At 36.5% G+C, this 23,697-nt stretch overlaps 1 protein-coding gene across 9 annotated transcripts in view; it reads left to right on the forward strand.

Moving 5' to 3' along the window:
- Nucleotides 1-23,697, forward strand: part of DMD (dystrophin) — an 896,220-nt gene that overhangs the window by 536,720 nt on the left and 335,803 nt on the right. For all 9 annotated transcript variants that reach the window (XM_017733467.1, XM_017733459.1, XM_017733457.1 and 6 more), the window contains 2 exons: nt 10,803-10,904; nt 15,939-16,047. In XM_017733467.1, the coding sequence (XP_017588956.1) occupies nt 10,803-10,904; nt 15,939-16,047 (211 nt within the window). The remainder of the gene's footprint in view (nt 1-10,802; nt 10,905-15,938; nt 16,048-23,697) is intronic.

Genomic DNA, 23,697 nt, shown 5'->3' on the forward strand with positions numbered 1-23,697 from the left:
AGATAAAAACTGGCCATCCTTAACAAAAAATGAATAACTCTTTCTTTTTAAAAAATAACATTTATTTGGATTTTGTCCTTGATAACTTTGAATGACAATAAGAAGGCTGTCAACTCTTGTCAATCACTTCATTATATACTTGACAACCTTAAGTTAGAACAGAAGAGAAGAGCATGGCTGAAGAGTAGCAAACCTAATTCTAGATAAAGAAAAGAAAAGAAAATTCACCCTCAGGAGAGAATGAAAATGCCAACTGGACTTTGCTGTATTTTTCCTTCCATCAGTCATCATTTGTCAGTTTTTCTTGACAATCTAGGCCCAGATAAGTCAGATTTTAACACTTTACTGATTCTTTTACGTTTTCATTTTGCTAACATAATTTTAAAGGAATAGTTTTTATATACAAGAAGAGGTAGTGTACTTTGTCTTTAAGAGCACATTAGGAATATGTACCTCAGAGATCTGTCTCATTGTATTTTGGCATCAACACCTGATTTGGCAAAAAGCTGCACTGGGAAAACTTCTGATGATGAAATTTAAACTTTATTTAAACTACTCCTATTTTTAATTCACTATTCAGACTTGCAGTACATGTCAGTCAATTCACAGAACCTATAGCTTGATATCCTGTGCCTAAATCAGTTATTACTCTTCCCAGAAATTTTCTTACGGGACTTTGAGGCGCAACCTGCTCAATTTTTTGTTTGTGAGCTCTGAGCATTTAAATTTTAAACAGTCTGTGTCGAAATCTCTTCTAAAGAGATTTTTTCCAGTTGCAAGGATATTAAACAATATTAACTGCAGGTGGATAGTGAATATGTGGCAAAATTTTCCCAATGATAATCCTTGTAAATTTAATCTGTAACAGACTTTGCAGCTTTAAGGATGATTGCAAATGCTGTGTCCCAGCATCTCAGGAGAGTAAAGATTTTTGAAAGGTGATCACGTATTTGATGGGTAGTAGTATTTTTCTAGGAAATAATGGGTAATAAATCAAGATGTGATTTCATTGTTGAAAGCGTAAGCTTCTTAGAAGTGTGCATGAGCTGGTTAGAAGTTAGTGAGCTTGTACCTCAGCTTTGTTTTTTGGCTTCCTCCTTGTACTATTGATAACAGCTCAGGTACTCTTCAAAGTGTGCTTAATATAAGCAAACAAATACAAGAGCAAACTTAGAGAAATGACAGGGCAGTCTACCTGCTCTGCTGAAGTCACTGCCAAAACTAGAGCTTGCTTCAGTGTAGTTAGGTTTTCTGAGATGGGAAATTTCCTCTCCTATTCACCAAAACAGTTTTCTGACATTCTAACCATCTTTTTTATATGCTCTTTTCTTAACAGAAAACATTCTATCTCTTCAAAACACACTTCTTTAAAGGTCTTGGACATTATTGCTCTCGATAATAGCACATTATTTATGAAACAGTAACTATTTTGTAAGATTGTATATTTTTCTCTACTGATCACAAGCAGTTTAAAATACTGGAATCTGAAGAGGAGCCCATTCAAATTAACACTTACAGCTGCACAACGTCCTACTACCTTTGGCTTCCTTTGCTTTGAATCGATCGCTATGTAATAAATATTAGAAACAGGCAGTGTATATCTTCATAGTTTTTTGTACATTGGAAATTATACGAATTTTTGGTATCTGATAGATACTCATATGTTTGATTTGGCTAATATTTGAGTAAGAATTGGTTTATTTTTTACTTGCTGATTGAAGTAAAAATAAAAATGTATGCCTAAAGTGATCTTAGTTCTTTCTCACACTAAAGTTAGTGATAATATGAAAATCACTCAATCCTGTTGCAGATTTTGTGCTAAACTTCCAAGTAAAGGCAGCTTTGACATTGGGTACAGTGCTGTAAAGCTTAACTCTTGTGAGATGCTCTTGTAAAGAGAGTCAATGCATTTCACTGGAAAAATTTTGCATTTCAAGATGCTTGGCAGGTCAGGTGGGAATACTTTCTAACCTATTGTAGGGGGTTAATGATGGCAGGCAGCTCAGCCCCACACAGCTGTTTGCACACCCCCCTGCCCCCACCTTCCTAGTGGGGTGGGGGAAAGAACCAGAAGGGCAAAGGTGAAGAAAACTGATGGGTTGAGATAAAGACAGTTTAACAGGTAGAAAAAAACCTGCCCATTGAAGCAAAGCAAAGAAGGAATTCATTCACCAGTTCCCAAGGGTAGGCAGGTGTTCAACCATTTCCAGGAAAGCTGGGCTCGTTCACAAGTAACGGTTACTGGGAAAGACAAACTCTTTTAGTCCAGATGTCCCCCTCATCCTTCCCCACAGCTGTTCTTACTAAGCATTGGGTCATATAGTCTGGGATATCCCTTTGGTCAGTTGGGCTCAGCTGTTCCCACTGTGTCCCCTCCCAATTTATTGTGCACCTCCAGCCTGTTGCTGGTGGGGCACCGTGAGAAACAGAGAAGGCCTTGATGGTGTGTAAGTGCTACTCAGCAACAGCGAAAAGATGCCTGCATTATCAGCACTGTTTTCATTGCAAATGCAAAACACAGTGCCATCCAGGCTGCTGTGAGGAAAGTTAAGCTCATCTCAGCTGTGCCCAATACACCCTTGTAAACCTGGGCCCTGCTGAATAGCATTTGCTTACTAGTTCTTTTCATTCTTTGTAATAAGAAATTTCTTTTTTCAGCATGAAATCAATGGTTGAGATTCTAAAAAGATCAACTTCCAATAACATACTTATTTATGGAATTAAAATAAAAGGTGCCACCACTCAGAGTGTGGCTATAACTTCTCCATTTGCGTTTGCAAACTAAGCAGTTGAAAATGAGCAAACAGCATTCTTTCCATACTACAAGAACATAAAGTGTATTTACTGGAATCTACCTCCACTTCTGCTGTTGAAGCAATGTACTGGAGCAGTCTTTGCCATTCCTTTCAGTGAACTATGGCACTGTAACTGCTGGAAGACAAGTGGTAGAAATACATTCTCATGCCCATTCTTTTAAAATTATTTATGAAAGACTAATACCATAAGATGGGCATATCTAAAAACATGTTACAATCAAGTGCTAGACCAGTAACAGGTGTTGATTTCTATTTATTTTCTTATTCTCTTTTGTAGCCAGAAACTCCTCTGAAAATGATTTTTTTACTAAACTTGAAAAGAGAATGAAGATTTGCATGTAAGCTCTGACTAAGAAAGAGAATAATAAGCAACCAAAAATTTGATGGTAGAATAAATAAATATGTTAATGCTTCCCTCACAATTTTAATTATTTTAAAATCAGTTTATTGAATAAAACTTAATTACTTATTCAATAAGAGAGAATAAATTCTGATTTCTCTTTCCTGTTTACAAAAAGAAATAAACAATTTTCATGGCTCAATATTTCTATATTTACCACCAAATTTCACTTACCAGTCAAGGTGTTTGTGGTGTACTCCATTTCTGCTACTGTGTCAATCTAAATAACTTTTCTTCCTCCAAAACTGCTATTCTTTAACATCTAAGAGCACAGAATAGTAAGAGAGGTCTAGTAAAATTATTGGGACTTCCCTTATTTTCATGCAAGAATTTCTCATTTTATTTTTCTGCCAAATTTCCTTCTTTGTCAGTTCTCTTGGGTTTGTTATTATCTCTTTTACATTGTGTGCTGGAAATCAGAAAGGATCTGTAGTCCTGGTGGAACAGAAGCAGCTTTCATCCTGTGTCCTGTCCAGTCTCAAAATGAAATAGTCTGAATCACATCCAATCTCAAAGAATTCTTCTTACTGCACTATTTCACAGTCCAACTGGATGATTAACTGTGCTTTATCGGTATATGACCACCATAGCCAAATTCTTTTCATATACCATATCTGCAGGTCATGTCTTTACAGCTAATAATTTCATCTATCTTCAGTACCTCCAGGAAATTTCCTTTTCAGGACAGACAGCTGCAATGGATAGATAGTGATTTCTCTGTGTGGGGAAAAATTACTATATTTCATCTCCTCTAGAAATACAGAAGAAGCTCACAAATTTCTGTTAGCCAACAGGAAAACATGCTTTGGATAAAACATAATTTCACTCTGGAGAGTTGTAGGGTTTGCAATTTCAGGTGCTTTGCATGGCTTAAATTTTGAGATCTTAGTTCCATTTTTTTTGTGGAGGATTTCCTTGTTCTTTTCTTTCCTTCTCTTTTCCAGTACCAGGAATAAGACATATTGCAGGGAGCAGAATGATGAAAAACACACCAAGTTTTAAAAGACATTGTGTTGGCATATTTTACAAACTGCAAAAAGGCTGCACTCATAGGTTTACAAAGGAGTTATGAACTCTAAAATTGCACTTTTAGAAGAAAGAAATAATTCATGTACTGCTCTTTTCTGTGTAAGGATTGTTCCTGCTCCATAATATTTCAAAAATTTTCTACATTGTTCAAGAGTTATAATTGTATCAACTTTCCAGACTCTCATTAAAATCAGATGTCTTTTGTTTGCATACTTTACTTTAAAAAGCTGAATGTATCTCACAGTATTCTTTTCTGCATTAAGATAGCTTCTAGCATGGGCTTGGGATCAAATTTTATTCTCACACATTTAAAAGATCAGTCAGTTAATATAACAGGGAAAAGAATGATTACTTTATTTACTCATTAAAATGTCATTTTTAGAGGCAGGTGCATAAAATTGTTTGTCCACTAGTTACAGATTAATTTTAGTGATAAACCGATTTTACGCTAAGCTTTGACTTAGGCACTAATGGAATGGTCTTTAAATTGAATTACTTCAGAGCGTTATTTTGAACTATTTTTCATAAATCCCTAAGACAGGAATGTGTATTTAAATTCTGTAATTCAGATGTTCACAAAGTGTTTTATTTCTATATAGAGATAAGTAAAATATTCAGAGAGTTATCAAACCATTTCATCTGTTATGTAAAAAAGAACAACGGTAAGAGCTTGCCTTTCCTTGAATTTTATCCAAATTGATTGAAGTCTTTATTCAGGAAGTTTAAATACTGGCAACTGCATTTTTTCCCCAGTGGATTAGGTTCCAACTCAAGATGGCCACAGAACTGTTAATAGCATATCTTGGATGTATTCTAGCAATGTTGTATAAATATCTAAAGTGACTCGCAAGAATGCCGGTGACTGTACTATCTGGCCTCCCATCAAGATCTGATGCTTACTGTGGTATAGCTGAACTTTGATGTATTTGATGTATTTTAATTAAGTCTACTCTGACCATTCTTCTTTGTGGTGGTTTAGCTTGTTATCCTGCTCCATAAATGGGAATGTGTGGAGCTGAGTCAAAGGAAAAAATGAGGTGACTTTTTTAGAACCAGAATTCTTGAAAATGAGAATATATTCATGTTTTCTATTTACTGCCCTTTTATTTTTTTTTGCATGTGAGAAAAAAATGAGGCACTCAGAACCTCACCACTTATTTATAGCTTTTTCCTTAATGTGTGGGAATAGTAACTTGAAAGATAGGTGTGAATGTTTCAATGAACCTTGCTGAAATTTCACATTTGCAGCCGTTAATAAAAAAGCATAATGTTGTAGGTGACTCCTTCCAAGGGGAACTGAGGGCCCTGTGTACAAACTGGATCCATCCCACAGGGAAGTCTTCTGCCTCCCTGGAGTCCAGATAAGAGGCATTATTAAGAGACTCCCTGGAGTGATTTGGCCCTCTGATTATTACCCACTTCTGGTTGTCCAAGTCAGCAGTGACAAGTTCTAGGGCAATCAAAAAGGACTGCAGGGTACTGGCATGACTGGTTGAAGGGACAGGAACACAGGTGGTTTTCCTAAATCCCTTTGGTAGCAAGTAAGAATGCTGAAAGGTCCAGGAGAACCCATGATCAATACATAGCTTAAAGATTGTTGTCATTGAGGAAATGTTGGCCTTTTTGATCATGGGATAGTTCATATGGTACCAGCCCTATTGGAGAAAGATGGAATTCACTTCTCTAAAAGGGTGAAATGTTTGCAATTTGCAGACAACATCAAGTTGGGGAGGAGTGTTGATCTGCTGGAGGGCAGGAAGGCTCTTCAGAGGGATCTGGACAAGCTGGAGCGATGGGCTGAGGCCAGTTTTTTGAGTGTCAACAGGGCCAGGCTGGGGGAAGAATGGCTGGAAATGTGACTGGAGGTAAAGGACCTGGGGGTGCTGGTCAACAGCAGCTGAACAAGAGTCAGCATGGATAGCCTTTGGCATCCTGTCCTGTACCAGCAGTAGTGTGGCCAACAGGACCAGGGCAGTGATTGTCCCCCTGTACTCGACACTGGTAAGGCCACACCTCAAATCGTTTGTTCAGGTCCGGGCCTCTCACTTCAAGAGAGACGCTGAGGCGCTGAAGTGAGTCCAGAGAAGGGCAGTGGAGTGGGGGAAGGGTCTGGAACACAAGTCTCACGAGGAGCAGCTGAGGGAGCTACAGTGGTTTAGCCTGGAGAAAAAGAGGCTCAGGGAAAACCTTACCACTCTCTCAAACTACCTGAAAGGAGGCTGTACCCAGGTGAGGGTCTGTCTCTTCTCCCATGCAACCAGTGACAGGACAAGAGGAAATGGTCTCAAGATGAGCCAGGGGAGGTTCAAGTTGGACATTAGGAAGAATTTTTTCACTGAATGAGTTAGGGATGGATATGCTGCCCCAGGGAAGTGGCTGCCAAGGGAAGTGGTGGAGTCACCATTCCTGGAAGTGCTCAAGATGTTCAAGTTCCAAGCACTTCGTGCTATGGTTTTGCTGACATGGTGGTGTTAAGGCAAAGGCTGGACTTCATCATGGAGGTCTTTTCCAACCTTAATGATTCTATGTGCATGAATAAGAAGATCCACCTCTGAGAATTCTCATTACAAGTTGCACTCTTCTACATCTACAAGAGAAACATATTTAAATGAAGTTTTCCATTATCAAGTTAAATATATGTAGGGATTTATAGCTGGTTGTTTCAGAAAAGTTTGTTTGAAATTAAAAGCATTCAAATAGTTTTAGATTTTAGATTTATTGTATTTGCTTGTTACACATCACTGCCTTGTCTTGATCAGTAAAGGGAAATTGCTCAGTTCTCTTTTCCTGTGAATAAATTCTCTTCTTTAATTTTCATTGAACATACTGTCTTGCTAAAATGAGGTCATGAAAAAACTTGAAACAACAAGAGGTTTTGAAACAACTCACTGTATTAATTTCAAAGTTTTATTTTTTTATTTGAGGCTGTAATTAAGATTCCATTTTTGCACTGTATTTCACCATGAAGATGCAGGTTAATTACCCTGAGCTTCTCCTACTGTCCCTGCAGAATATGTCCAAAGGACATAAGCTCATGGGGAAATTGATCCCAAAAGTGTTGCCAGTGTTACCAGAGAAGGTGAATCAGTGCTCGTGATTCTTAATATAGACCAACACTCAGTTGAAAATGCTGCTGATACATTTATAGGTAGTTGACTGGACCTTCTAATATATGTGCAGCATATGTCAAACAGCCTGTCTGTGTCTGCTAGGATAGTTACCATCTCTTGAAATAACATATGCCACGCCATCAAACTTTGTCTTCCATTGGCATACACGCCAGAGGTTTAGTCAATATATTGGTTTCACCTAGGGAATATGAATTTTCTAAGTTCTGGGCTATATCAACAGACTTTCATAGTCCAGATGGGGCTGTAGACAAGTCCTTGCCACTTTTCCAGCTTGTAACTTTTTCATCAGTTTGGATGCACTACTTTAACACCACAGAAAACTCATAGATAGTGCGTCATGGAAAAAAGGTAGCCTCTGATTCTTGTTGTTTATACATGTTTGAGAAACAGCAGTTTCCAGTGATGATGTATTTTGATTTGCCATATGTGTGAAAAGTTTAATTAGCATATTCATCACCCAGCCCAGAAGTAGCATTACGATTGCTTTCCTAGGCAGTTCATAAATTGTGCAATTCCAGCAGTCAGCTCTGTCTCCCAGAGACAGCTCTGCATCCTCCCACAGCAAGCAAAGTGAGTGGGGATAAGGACTTGATCAGGACTTAAAAAAAAATATGACTTTGATATTCTCTTAAAACTGATGGGCATGAGGATCTACATTTCCTATTAGCTTCAGCAGTAGCCTGTCCTGCATGATGAAGATCAGAGGTCATGCTCTACTCTGGGAATATGCTCTTCTCCTGGATCCTGCACAGCCTAGATAATAACTGTGGTCTTTTTTGTGTGCAAATCATTGGAGGCTATATTGTGGTCATTACCATTTTCTTCTCTTAGGGAATTAAATGATGGAGCAGAATTCTGTAACTACTTTCTTGCCTGTCAACCCTTTTAATAGGGTGTCACCTAGCAAATGGATTTGAAATTGCTGGAAACTTGCTCACTGGGCAGAATTCATCAAGGGGCTCTCCCATCAAGCAAAGAACTGGGCAAAGGGCTCCCTCAAAGTTACTACAGCAACTTTATGTCAGATGTGCACTTATTTAAAAAATAATTTTGTTATGTTTTTAATTTATGTTGGGATTACTGGGCGACAATCAAAGAAAGTTTTTGCTGCTCTGACAAATAAGATACCTGTTAATTTCAGCAGTGTCCAAATGAATGCCAAGATATTGAGAACCTCTTTTTTCCCTGTACTCTTACCTCTATTCTTATCCCCACACATATCTCAAAGTAAGCATCATGCTGTATTGGATAGGCTTGCACTATGCATTTTGGTTTAGGTCAAGGCCACTGAATTTGAAAGATCAGACTACACAAGGTTAGTTCATGTAACTCCAGAAAATTGTAGAGCAGAAGGAAACAGTGACTTAACAACTCAATACATTACACCTGCCGCACTGGTTACAGCCTGAAAGAAAATGGTGTCTGTACTCCTAGACCAGTCCATGGTGGAAAACAAAGTCCAGTAAGGGGGGGAAGATGGAGAAATCCACTTCAAAGGCACATTCATGCTGCAGCATAGGCACATCCACAGTGGTCTTGGTATTCTTAGACTCCACAGGGAGTTGTAATGTGATTTTCTTGCTACAAAATTTGTTGTGATAACTGATGCTGTCATAGAAGAAGATGAGTATTTGAGACACGTAGAATAACATGACAGAAAATATTGGCTGAATACTGCCTATGGCTTAGTTTAAGAAAAAACCCCAAAACCCCCAAACAAACAATGACATGAGAGCTAAATAACAATTATTAAAATGCCTAGCTTTCATTAAGACTGGGAGAAAATTACCTCTTCATTAACACTCCTTGGTTATTATTTTTTTTTATGTGCTGAATAGGGAAGTAGAAAGCTAACCCAGTATTGAAACAGAAAGAAAATAAGACTTTAATGAGGGTTTCATCAAAAGGTTAACAAACTCTCACCCCCCTCAATGTCCCAATTTTGCTGTGCATTGTTTTTCAGTGTTCATTCTCTAAGAATCCTTACAGTTATATTTCATTAACATTGAAATGCATAATAAAACACAATGAAATTGAAACATATTTCAAATATCATTGCAAGAAATCAGACAAGGTTTAATTCAATTCGTTTGTTGTTGACCAACAATATCTGAAAAGAAAAATGAAAGATGGCATTGAATTTACTAAGCCTTTATTTTTACTGATTGTCCATAAAGTTTTGCAAGTAAAGTTTCAGAGAACACTGTAGACATACTTTACCTGTTGAATTGAAACATAGGAGCAAAATTGTCCCTTTTTGGGACTTAAAATTGCACAGACTTCAGCAGGTTTATTGCAGTAAAAAGAACAGATTTCCACCAACAAAATTATGTGTTAGCTCAGATAGTGACATACCTGGCACACAATCTTGTCTGCTGTCACATTTATGATAACTGAGAATGTGGACAGAAAATTAAATTGGAGAGTCAGTGGATAGTCAGCAATACTGATTAGGACAAGATAATCAACCTATAAAGTAGGTGGGTGAAGAAAGGGGGGAAAAAATACCCAATCAATTCATTTTGATAACTCAGATATTATTTTGCTCATATTACTAGAAGAAAAAAAGAAATAAACTAAGAATCTTGGAACTCCAGATGTAGTTTATCTTTTCTTTTACAATTTTTGGTAAGTTTGGATTTTTGGGTTTTTTTTATTTTATTTTAATTGTAGAGCTTTGCGCATTATTTATTTGGTCAGTGCCTGGCAAAATGAAGCTGCTGTATGTTGGGAAAGGTTGCTTGGAATTTCCTTATGTTAGCACATGGATTATGCCTTTCCAGATTAAAAAGGAAATTACTAGAGAATATGCTGTTGTTAATTCAGTAGGGTGTTGCTAATGGTAGGTTCCTTCCTGTACGTTTAGGAACTGTCACTGCTACTGTGCTTTTCTTTTTAACTCTTTTCTGTAAGTGTTTTACTACATAAGTGCTAGCTTAATACTCACAATTGCAGTCTTCTTTTGAAATTTTTAATCTTCCTAAACTCAGTATCGTTTTGGCATCTCATTAGACAGTTTTGATGCCACGTAGTGTATGAACAAAATGTTAACCAGTGCACTTTTCATCAGCTGGTAGTGTAAAACAGACAAAACAACAGAGCTGCTTAAATGCGATTTCTCATGCCTGTCTTTCTTACTATGAATTTGTGTTAGCTTTTTATTCATTTTATTGAAACCTTCAAGATTAAGTGACCTACAACTGTTTATTTTGGTAGCATTACTCTTTTCCATCCCACTTTGCTTTTGTTTTTTTCTGGTGATCTTCTTTGTCCTTAGCTGCTACTATCCTTGTGTTTACCCCCACACCAATTCTGAGCAGAAACTTGTCTACTGGTGTTTTACAGTTTCCCATTGAGCTTTAGGACTATTCAGTCTTATTGCTTATGCTATGGTTAATCTAGACTGCCTGTGTTTTTATTTTTTAGGAAACTGAAGCAGCAGTGCAAGCTAAACAGCCGAATGTGGAAGAGGTTTTGTCTAAAGGGTGTCATTTATATAAGGAAAAACCAGCTACTCATCCAGTAAAGGTAATGAAGCAACCTTTAGCAATATCCATTACTGTGTAATAGGTTATGCTTCCCCTGTTGTACACTTGTCCTTGATGTGCTCTGTTTAAAATCAATAAAAGAACCTGGCAAATGGCATTTGTTCTGTTCTGTGATGGCATAGTCAGGGAAAATGTAATGTTCCCAGCTAAAAAATTTTTGCATATTTTGATGGGGATATTGTTTTTCACATTAAGGTTGTTCTACTCATTCAAGAGTAATTCACACTGAAAGTAAATGTAATTTTTGATGTGTTATTAATGGCAACACATAACATGTTTTAAAACTCCTTTATTTAAAATCTCAGAAATTTTGTCAAATAATAAATGAGCAAATTGTCTAGAAAAGGTAAGAGTCAAGTCATAAAGAGAGTACTTTGCTTTATTTTTTTTTTCATTTTGAAGGAAAGAACACATGACAACATAGAATTTTCCCACTCAATTTCTCTGCCAAATTTTATCTAGAATGACTGACTTGATGCTGTTTTGGAGCAGAGGACACATTGTTAGGAAAGCTATGCCTCCCAGCACTTCTCTTTTAGAAAAAATGTACTGTAGAATCTGCTCCCTCAGCTTATAAATCAGTTATAAGGGGTTATTTTACACACTGTTCCCAAAGACTATGTGGACCTTCATTGAGACTAGAGTGTCATTTTCTATCCTGTGGAATCTTGAAGTCATCAGCAGCCATCCTCTCATGTCTGGTTCAGCTGCTTTTTGAGCAGGAGACCAAACTAGTGAGGCAAATACCATGCAACCAGAGCTTGTTCTGGTTTCTAGTTTTATAACTGCTAATTAAGTATCTGTAAACGTGATGATTAAGAGTTCCCAGAAACAGTAATAGTGGCTTATTGATTACATTAAGTATCTATTGCAATTGCTTCTGACTGGGCAGAGATTGTAAACTTTGTATTTAGAGCTTTTCAAAATGTACAGCACTCCAAAACCAGAACTGGGAGAAAAAGGCTTTCTTCACAAAGTTGTCTATAGGTGATCTCCACAGTGAATTTCTTGTTTTTCTATATAGTTCACTATAGTTGACTAAATAGTATTATTTATTTATTTTCTAATATACTATTATTTTCCTATAATAATAGGAAGTATTATTTTCCTACCTTTACAAAATTTCCTCCGAATTACTTGTAAATCCCACCGGCAGATCTCCATTCACAGGAACACATGGATAAACTGATAGTCACTTTAGAAATTAATACATGTTTAAGAATGATTTGGTTTCTCATCTTCTTTCCTGAACAGAAATGCTTGAGAGTTAATACCCCCTTTGGTATATGTGCATTTTTAATGATCAGTTCTCGTAAACATGATAAAATGCTAGAAGAGGTAAACTCAAGGTCACTTGAGTGGGCAGAAGCAAGACTGTTGGATGTTTTCCCTGGCTAATAAAGCCCTATTTTTGTTGGGAACTGAAATGTCATCTACACACTGAATGGATGATGGAACAAGAATCACTCCACAATAACTGCATTTACTCATTTTGTGTGACTTCAGCTGCATCTTTGGGGACCTTATTCCACGTTTTAACAAGGAGAGTACTCAAACAGAAAACTATAGGGTTTGGCTTTCTAGATTTTTTAATTACATATAAAGAATTGCAGGACCAATGCTGCCATTTTCAAGAGGAAGAACTAGTACTTGTTTTACATAAGAATGACAGAAGTATAAATGATGTTGAAATTACTCTGTTTAGCTGAAAATTCTGACACAGAAGTGTAGGCTGTGTCCATATATTTTAAGTGTTCACATCAAAGACTGAAACTTGCCAATTTTTACCAGATTTACTAGAAAATGATTACTCTTTTAAAGCTTATAATGTTCCTTGAGTTGTAGTTTTGACAATGATATTATAAAACATATCTGTGAGGAAATTTGTAGCTTGTGGAGTGGTGCATATTTAATTTTTAGTCCCACTTTGCCTTTTACTTGTTTCATTACATTCTGTAGTTTCATTTAATTGCACAACCTGTGGTGTTAATTTCTGGTTCAGTGTCTGTCTCATACATTAAGTCATAAAGCAGTGGTTATATGCTGTCAAGACTGCTGAACAGCTTTCTTGATGCTGTAGGTAGGTTTCCTTAAGTCATCATTCTTCCTGAGTTACTTTCAGCAGAGTCAGCTATTTATATGTTTCAACATAGACTTTTTGATTAACATCAAAATAATTTTCTACATAAAAGGTATTTGGTGGAAGCAAAAAATTTTTACTCAGATTAAGATGGTTTTGGAAAGATGTTAGCAAGTTTGCAAAGTTAAGAACTCAAAATTTTAGAAAATTCTTGAATTAGAGCTGCTTTGGTGCCCTTGGTTTAGGCTGAACCCTGCTTAATTCAGTTCAGGATATGGACATCACTCACAGTGCAAGCAGCAATTCAATACTTAGACTCACAGTTCTTGTTTAGTGTGTGGCACAGAAAAAAAGATAAAGTTATATGCCCTCTTTAAAAGCATTAATTACTTGCATAGCATTGCTTGACAAATTTGTAGATTATTTAGCTGTCTGAGGCAGCTTTGCTTTTTTCCCTCCATTATTTCCTTAATTCACCACAAATCTTCCCATTCTTTTCAATAAATGAAGTAGAGGTCCTATTGACTTATTCTCACCACAAACCTTTCCTGTGCTCAAAAGCGGTATGTGCCAGAAAATTAGAGATATCCCTGCAATTTATGTGCATTTTATCTGAAATAATGTTCATAGTTAAAATTATTCTGGCATTTCCTAATGTTTAGCTGCTTATCTTTGCTACCTTTATAATATATTCCCATTATAGTATTTTGAATGTAAATTAAATCCCATGGATTTATATTGACACGTACTTAATCTTATCTCATAGTTATGTCACTGAAATAAGTATATTTTCACACCGTCACCAAGCGTACTAAAATAGAATTTTTCAATGCAAGACTGTAAAAACATTTTTGTTGGCAAATGAAATCCTTGTATGTGCTGATTCAAGAGTCAAGAATGGGATGAGATGTGTGATCCTTTAAGCACTAGCACTTTAATAATCAGACCTATTCACTTTTATAAAATGGATTTCATGCTTTTGAAATGCATTTCTGTAAAGCTTTTGAAGGTGAGGGAGGGAGAGGTTACTGCTGGTGTCAGTGGCAATAGAAAGAATGTAAGCCCCAATCTCATGATTAACAGCACTTAATCAGAACAGTTTATTCAGGAAAGGATTTCTGTGCCAGTGAAAGCTGTGGTTCCTTAAGACAGCACTCAATTTATCTTTTTCTCTGGTGTGTGAGAAGTAAGTAGTGAGGAATTTATTTTCATTGTCCTCAGTCTTGCATTTAAAAGACTACATTTCTCTCTCTAAATATTCATATCTAATTTTAGTGCTGTCAGTGAGATTAGTTCACGTAAGGATGTTAACATCGCTTAAATTGCTCCAGTGCTGACATTTAAGGAAAATCTATAAAATTTGTTCTAAGTGCACCAGATTTGGATCTTCATGCTTGTCACCAAAGTGCTAGAGTTGCAATTACAGCAAAATTGTTGTGCTCAAAGAAGTTAACATTTTAATGTATGCATGTTATTTTATGCCAGATGCAAGATCAAACCGTAATTTTGATAGAAGGGTTTAGAACTGGTTGCTCTCTTATTAGTGGTGTAGCTGTTGCCCCAGACAACCCACTCTAACATGTGTGGTAGGCATGTTTTATGTTTTGTCATTGCTGGGAAGAAATCTCTGGCTCATATATGTAAGAATGATCAAGCAGCTACTCATGGCAAGGACCAGTATTAGAATCATGGAATAGAGTCAAACTCCAGACCCTGCATGGGACAGCCCCAGAATCACCCCATGTGCCTGAGAAAGTTATCCAAACACTTCTTGAACTCAGACAGGCTTGGAGCTGTGACACTTCCCTGGGGAGCCTGGTCCAGTGCCCAACCACCCTCCAGGTGAAAAATCTTTTCCTGATATCTAAAGCTTCCCTACTATCTCAGAGTCTGTGTGTGTGTGGCTACATACATCAATTTAATGAGCATTGTTCTCCACCCCTCTACTATTGACCTCTGTCATCTTAGACTCTAGGTAATTAAAGTACTTTTCTTAATAGGCATCCTATTTCTATCAAGGCTGGATTGTGATTTCGACTGTAGATCTAACTGTGGATTGAAACCATAGAATACTAAAAGCATTCCTGAGTGGCATCAGTACTCTGTGCTTTTGTAGCAGAGAATCAGAGAACAACTTAAAAAGAAATGCTGTCTTCATTTTAAGAGCTTAGACACGTCAGCATAGAATTAGCTTCATCCTTCTTTACAGTCCTTAAAGCAAGGAAAAAAGAGAGGTAGAAACACCATTTTCAAACCTAAATGCCTCTCAGGATTATCTGATGTTATTCACACTCCAGACTTTCATGTAGGTTTTGTTTAATAGTAACAGTTTAGTTTAGTTTAAAAGCCAGACCTCTCAGGCTGGGGCGCTGTCCCTGGCAGGGTCAGGATCAAGCCCTGTGAGGGGAATCAAACACAACCCCGGGTGGCTGGGCAGGGCCAAGGGAATGGGCTGCAGTTGGTCCAGGAAGTCTCTCTGTGGTCAGAGTCAGGCACCTGCGCTGGTTCTAAGTCAGCTCTGAGCTTCAGCTGCCAAACTTTGAGGAGAAAACATGCTTTTAAGGCCCTGACACCAGGAAACACTTTTGTAGTGCAGCTGGAAAGGATTTTACTTGTCCCTCTCCCTCGTTTGTGAAAATTCACTATGGTATCTCTCTGTTTTGTTTGGTTTTTTTTAATTCAGGTGATCCACCAGACTAAAAAACCAACTTATTTTATTTTGCATTTATTTACATTTGTTTACATTTGCTTACATTACAATGCTGCATTGGATGGGGCCCTGAGCAAAGTGATCTATTGGTTGGCATCCCTGCCCATGATGGGAGGGGACTTGAAACTAGACAATATTTAAGGACTCTTCCAACCCAAGCTATTCTATGAATCTGTGATACATTAATTTGTATAAATTTAATATATTGTTATTTTCTATTCTAGAAAAAAATAGAAGACTTGAATGCTGACTGGGAGGCAATACACCACTTAATTCAACAACTAAAGGAAAAGCCAGCGTTAGCAGCATTTGGCCATCTATCTTCAGGTGTCTGTAAGTGCTTCAAAACATGTATTTTTTTAAATTAATTACAAAGAACACATCAAAATGAAAATGAATGGAGACAGTCTAAATTAATTCTGCATCTTTAAAAGTGCTACTATGGCATTCAAGTTGGTTTTTTATCATTACCTTTCTATTTTATGCAATGTATTCCAGGAGACAAATTAGATTGTGATTTGATGAAAAGGTTGCAGAATGCTTTTCAAATTATTACCGTTTCAAAGTAATTTTTCTTTTATTCCATGACGAGGTGAGATTTTTACTTTCTACATATGCTAATGGAGGAAATACTACAAAGGGAGACAAATTATTTAAATTAAAAGATAATAATGTTATAGGTCAAGTATCTCTAAATTGGTCACAGAATGAAGTTCTGAAATTATTATTATTGATAGGGCAATAAAGTGAGACTGTTTCAAAACAAAGCTTGTCTATTCACAGAGAAAGTCATATGACAACATGGTAGGAGTAATTCTGCAGTTAAACCCTAAGTCTGTGATATAGATCTCTTTGTTTCTTGCATTCATGAATATGCAACAAGATACCTGATCTCCATTTCATTTGAATTATTTCAACAATATTTATATTAGATTATTCACATATCTCTTTGCACCTCTTGTTCCCTACAAGGATTACAAACTCATCTTTTTTTTCCTTGATAGATGGATTTTATTTCCCAGTCCTTTCCTTTGAAATGTAGTGATTAGGTAGGGGTGAAAAAGAAACGCTTCACGGAAGCACTGTGCTCAATCTGAGTTTCTAAAGTCTCTAAGATTCTTTACTTGGTATTGAACCATTTCAGTTGCTTGAAAGAAGAATGTTACCTATACAGTTTGGAAAGCTGCTCATCATGAGTGGGAGCAGAAGGAAATCTGTCCCCCCAACCCCTGTCAGATTGCCTGTAACTCAGGGTATGATACAGCTGCAGTAATCAATCTTGGAGTTGGATTACATGTGGGTTGTTGATCTCTCTTGTTTTTAACATGCTTTAGTGGGTAACACACAAGGAATCTTAAATTGGAGAATTCTGTACCTTCTACAAGTGACTCTCTAGGACAGCAAAGCAAAAAGCCCTTTTTTTTCAGAGAACTACATAATTGCTCCATAGAGAGAGAATCCAGAAATTTCAGTACCAAAAGACAGTCCAGCTCCTGCCCAAATAGCATGTGTGAGTTCAAGAAAAGATGTCTTGCTCGTGACATGTTGAATCTTACTGAAAAGGAACTATTGTTTGGTTTTAGTCCCTTAGGACTACTGTGGTTCCGTGGCAATAATTTCAATTTTCTAAAAAGGGCCAAATGCCGCTACTATATTTTTAAACTAGAGGACAACAGTATTCTTGCTTTGCATGATTTTGTTCCAAGGCATTCTATAGGAATTAATGTAATTACGTGGAGGGAATGAAGGAGATGGGTAATAATTTTTTGCTGTGCTAAACTTGCTGTGACAGTTTTCTGTGTGAACAGGTTATGTCAGATCTGCTGTAACAAAAGAAATTGTAATAATGGAACAAGAGCCAGAACATGGAGTAGTAAAGGAGTATATATTCTTATATTACCTCACCTCTATCTGAAGAATTGCAAAATTACTCACCTTAATGCAAAATGTAGTCTCTGACTGCAAACATTTCTGAGACTCAGCAGATGGAACTATACATGCAGAAAATGAAAGCACTGGTGTTCCATAAAGGATTAAGCAGGAAGTAAGACAGATTTCCATTCTATTGTCAAGAGCACTAAAATTTGAACCTGTGCTTATAACACTAATTCATAATTTTTCTTTATTTGAGTTTACTGTGATCACATTATTATACATATATTGACATAGAACTGTAGAGTTCAAAAGGGACCTGGGGAGACATCTATTCCTTTTGCTTAAAGCACAGTCAATTAGTGCAGGTTGCTCAGGGTCATGTCCAGTCAGGTTTTTAATATCTCCAAGGATGGAGACTCTACAACCTCTCTGGGCAACTTTTTCCAGAGTTGAGCAACTCTGACAGTAAAAAAAAAAAGGTTTCTTCTTCTATTCAAGTAGAATTTCTGGTATTTTGGTTTTTGCATGTGCTTCTTATTCTGTCACTGGGCTTCATTGAAGACAGTCTGGATCTGTCTTCTTTACTCCTCCAATTAGATATTTAAACACATGGGTATGATCCCCCTGCGCCATTTCATCTCCAGGCTAAGACAGCAGTTTTCCACAAAGATAGGAAAAGATATCTGCTACTAAGGTGTTTTTGTATTTCACTTAAAAGAATGGGAGAAGAGGAGGGAAGAAATTGGATGTCATGGGTCTGGTCATTCTGTGCTATAAGTTCTGCGCTTATTTTAACCCCTTACAGATATTTTTATGGCCTTATTTACTCTGTGCTGCTGACTCTCATGAACCATAGGGACTCAAACTGGCTATGGCAGAGCTAGCTTTAACCAAAAGCCTCCCAAAAGCTAAACAATATCATTAAAGGTCATTTTTAAAGAAAGATGCACAAAATTATTTTGGAAGGATTTTTTGAAGCAATGGCAGTATCTACTGTTGATAATTATTCAGTTCCTGATCCTATAGAGACATGCAGGGACATCAGGATTGAATAATGTTGACATGTGTATTTGAGACCAGAGAATGAAGACATAACTGGCTTATCTCTACAGCCCTGTCAGGTGTCATTTGGTCTGGTCTGGCTACAAGAACTCAGACAGAGAGTCTTAATAAATTCCATCTGGTAGCTGTTACAGAGGTAAAGCACCCTGGTTATAATTATTTCTAGGTCTGCATATTATAGTTTCTTCAGCAGAAGAAGCATTACAAAATAGTCCTTAATATTCCATGAGTCCAGTGTGCCCTCAGGCATAAGGAACAATAATTACTTCTCCGGCTCAAAAAGTGTACTTAGCTGAAGGGTATGCCTAAAACCTTAGCAAAGATTGACTTCCAAGATAAGATGAATCAGGAAGAAAATCATACTTGCTATCTGTACTTGACAGGATAATGTGAAATGGTGTGAATGTCTCTATCCAAATACCTTGATGCATTGCTTAGCCAGCAGTTTGAAAACATTTTCAACAGAGAGAAATGCAGTTCTGGAATGTGCTTTTCCAGGAGGGGGAGGTTTTAATAGCATCATTAGCATTTATACTACTTCTTTTTCTTCTTTTATACTGAAGTCCTATCACTGTATTTACTTAATAAGTAGGTAAAGGTATACATTGCTTTGTAAACCCCTCTGAATCCATAGTGGGGTGGGAGGCCTTCCTGACTTGTTCTGGAGGAAGATATTTTCTATAATTTGTCTTCACTCCAGTAAGATGCCAGGGGAAAATTTTGGTCACTTTTACTTAGAGCTATCTTGAAAGTACAATTTCTTTAAAAGGATGTGTATTTATTTTTTTATTTTATTATTAAGTTATGCTGTACTTGAAGTCAGTGAAATTTTAAAACTACAGATGAATCTAGCTGAATGTACTTGAGCAACTAATTTTACATTTTACATATTCACCTAATAAAACTCTGAGTGATATATTATCTTAATACTCTTGCAGTTTAACTTATTCAGTAAACAGTACTTTGTGTACAAGCAATTTCATTTTTTCTCCTGACTGCTTACACAAGTTTTTGCCCCTTTTTTGTCTTTTTTTTTTGTATCAAATGCCTAATCAAGTGAAAGAGAGAAACGTGTGACTCTGAAATGAAGACAAAAGTTGAGTGAGAATTATTATCAATTACAATGGTGAAAATTCTTCTGAAATTAAGTAGAATTTGTCCCTTTAAACTTTAAAAGTTATCAATCTTATTTTGGAGAGTCATTTGTAGCAGGTCTGAAAAAAGATAAAGATAAAAAAGGATTGGTTGTGTTTAACAGTTTGTAGCAGGGTTGCATTTGACAAAAAGGCTTTATATGCACTGTTAGGTGTTGTACACTTACTACAAATAAGTAATTTGAGGAAAGCTAATACTGCATCACCAGAGCTCACAGCACTCACCATCAGCTTTAGGTGTCTTTCTTCAAATGCCTGCAATCAATGCTCTCCTGTGCTTTCAGTATAACTTGCTTTAGGAGTAGAAGTCAGACACTGCAGACACAGCGCCAAAGACTGGGCCTCCCTCTTCAGGGGAAGAAGGCTTTTCAGGACTTAGAATGGATGAAGAAGAGTGGGAGAGGAGTGAGGTATCATGCTGAACCCATTAGATGTGAGTTGTGAGGACTGTGAGCTGCACTAAGTTCACCAGCAGCAATAGTGGTGAAGAGAACTCATCACTTATTAGCCCATATATTCAGCTGGGGTGTGGGAAAAAGATTCACAGCAGTCAGTCACCTCCAGAGTCTGTAATATCTTGAGTCTTGTGGTTTGAATTAAAACAGTGATATTTGTGAATCTGGGGAAAGTAGTGACAACAGAATTTAATTTGCTTATCCTTGGTATTTTAGTTGCAGGAATATAGTATGTCTCCTTCTGTTTGAGAAGTTTAGTTTGTTTTCTATTTCTCTGTGGAGCAAATCCCCACCTGGACTAGGCATGGTGCTTTGTTCTAGGCTTTTAAGATCACATACAACAGTTCTTGAAAAATACCAGTTACTCAGTGTATGCACTGCTGTGGCTTAATGCAGCTGGAATTCATATTCACTGCTTGCAATAGAAACAAGTACTGGTGCTATTAAAAATATACTGTTCATGAGTCTGTAGGTTTTTGAGGAAACTTAGCACTAAACATATGCATGTATGTGAAAATAAATACCTTGATGAAAACTTAAAGTTGGAAACTAAAATCCACTTACCTCAGAGGCTGAAAGTGCTTCTGTAGTGCTAGTATGCATCTGGAATTTTCTTTCATTTTCATAATAAATGCATAGTTGAGTTATTTATTATTCCATACTGGTTACGTCTAAGATAGAGAGACATACAGATGGACATGGCAGTGTCCTTCATTATGAAGACTGGCCTGTTAAATGTCTGATATGATATTTGGTTTAACATTTTCAGTGGTGATGAAGGATTCTTTGTTTAGGAAACTATAACCATTGAAATATATTCATCTCCATGGACTTCAGGGCTGGATTGTGTACTGTTCCACTGCCTCTTTAAAACTAACAAACCATTTGTATTTAGGAGATAATCAGGAGACAACAAGAAAAATGTAAGGAACAAAATGACAACAACTAGCTTTGGGCAAAAAATGCACAATAGATACATTTTCTTTTTTGTCGTATTCCATAGCTAATGTGCTCTGAAGCAGTCATTGTTTATATATTATGCCACTGTTTGAGTGAACACATATGCTGTAGTTCAGTACTTTTTCTCAGAATTTCCAAAAGCTAGTCTTAAAAATCTTTGTGCACTTTGTGCATATGTGTATTCAAAGGACATATTAAAAACAAATGTACAAATCAGATATTTGAGTGTCTGTGTTGCTTATAGCAGTTGGCATAGTGTAATTGAGACCAAGAATACTCAAAATAATTCCTTGGGAGGGACTGAACAATCCATGGATGTGTGCATCTACAGTGTTTTCAATACTAATGGACATGTGTTGATATTTAAAGTTAGATTGCACATAGTCTTCACTGTTTAGAGGAACTTCATTGTCAACTATTAAAATGATTTTATGAGGGATGTGGTAGATACTTAATTTTATGGAATCATTCCCCAGAGAGTTGAACAGGTAAAAATTCACAGCATGCAACTGTTGGTTGTTGTAGTAGTTCTCCACTGAATTAGAAGGCAGTGCTACTGCCAGCAGTCCATTTTGGTTTACTTTGGTTTTAGGACACCAGTAAAGAAGACCACTATCATGAGTTGTAGTAGAGTGAAATACTACTTCCAGTAATGATCATGTGTCTAGAACCATGTAGTTTCTGATAATTGTGCAGGTTGACTCTAAAGGAAATGTCTATTTTTAATATTAACTATAATTTGGTTTAACACTATGAAAAGTTTTACAAAAATAAAATGCAAGAGAGAAATTGAATAGGTAAAAATGCAGTGGGGAAGTATCACAGAGAATACCTTGAGCTCTTAAATCACTAGAGATCAGTAACAGTAGACTCCTCCTTTAGTCAGCTGGCCTAAAAAAGATTGCTCACACTTGTATAAAGTGGATTAGTAAAGGAACAGATTACTGTCTTTACCTTGTCTTTTGGATGAAGGAATAAATAATGGTTTGTATTTATAATTTTAGTAGACTTGGGTTTGAGTCATTTTACTTTACAGACTTATGTAGTAAAGAGGTTCAGAGATGCCAGCCTGAAATGACCCTATTATGTGTAAATTGCCATATATATGTTTTCCCCTTTGTATTCAGGAAAGAAGTGTCTAATCATTCCATCTGATTTCCATTAAGAAGCTTTTTTACTTCTCACATATGTGACACATCCAGCAAATAACAATATGGCACAAAACTGAATCTGTTACCACTTGATTGGAGATTTTTCAAGGTCAGGACCCAGTTTCACAAGCAGTTCTATTTTTCAGTACAGCTGACATCAGACACAAGCTGAAGACAAACTTGTCTAATAAAGCTTTCAGATTCAATTTTCTCTCTGCATATAGCTTCAGGAATCTCTGGAGGTCATTCACAGCATGTGCTGTAACACCAACAGGGAGAAGTAATGAAAAGCATCTATATAAAAAGCTGACACTATGCCTTCCAAGCTGTATGAATAAAAACATGATAAGCAAGTTTAGAAGCACAAATCTCTGTTATTCTCAGAATTTCTGTTTTGATCTCTATAACATATATTGATTTGAGGATTTGCTTCTGGATTTTCTGACAGGTGAATAATACGTGCAAAATATACTTAAGCCATAAAAGCCTAATTTGAGTAAAAACCAAAATTTGTGTACAAATTACACCTTTATATTTAACATCCTATTTCAGGGGTCTTGCAGTAGGTTCCTCTTTGAAAGATCTGTAATAAACAGGTGTGACAGTGCAGTTTACAAAAGGAATGTGAACTTGCTTTGTTCAGGGCTCAGCTGATTAAACATAACTCACTCGGGATTACAAAGAAATTTTTTTTGTACCCATACCTATGATGAAACATAAATGAGAAAGTCAAAACAGGAGTTGGCTGCTTTGCTGTTATTAAAGACAATATGGAACCAAGGTCTACTTTTTCTATTCTGTAACAAGCTGTTGAAGCACAGCAGTCAATATTTATGATGTAAATAAGATTAATGCTATCATTAGTCTTTCAAAGGACCACATTCACCTATTCCATTTTTAAAATACAATCTGGTATTTTCTTCTGAGGAGCAAGCTTTGCAGCTTGTTTTCTTTCATTTAATGTCTTGATCAATAGTCAGTAGCAGCAGGATATGCCAGATTTATTTTGGTTAAATCCCATGAAATGACAGCATACCGTAGAATTCCTCAGACTGTTATTGAAAAACCTATATCAGATGAGAGCACAGAACTAAGTTACAGTTATGGTTGGACTTTTTTATATGGTTCCCATAATCTTGGTAATAGAATCCAGTATTGGCAATTTTCAAAAAATGTGGCAACTGTCATTTTAAAAAACAGATAGAATCAAGAATTTAGATTAGTTTATTCTGGAAGATATGGAAAAAGGGAGTAGAGTTCCTAGCAAAAAAGTGTCCATAATAAAAAGGTAGTTTATGTCCTTTTTCAGTTTTTCTGCCTAAGTTT

Source organism: Corvus brachyrhynchos, unplaced genomic scaffold (genome assembly GCF_000691975.1).
Source record: "Corvus brachyrhynchos isolate BGI_N302 unplaced genomic scaffold, ASM69197v1 scaffold34, whole genome shotgun sequence".
Lineage (NCBI taxonomy): Eukaryota > Metazoa > Chordata > Aves > Passeriformes > Corvidae > Corvus > Corvus brachyrhynchos.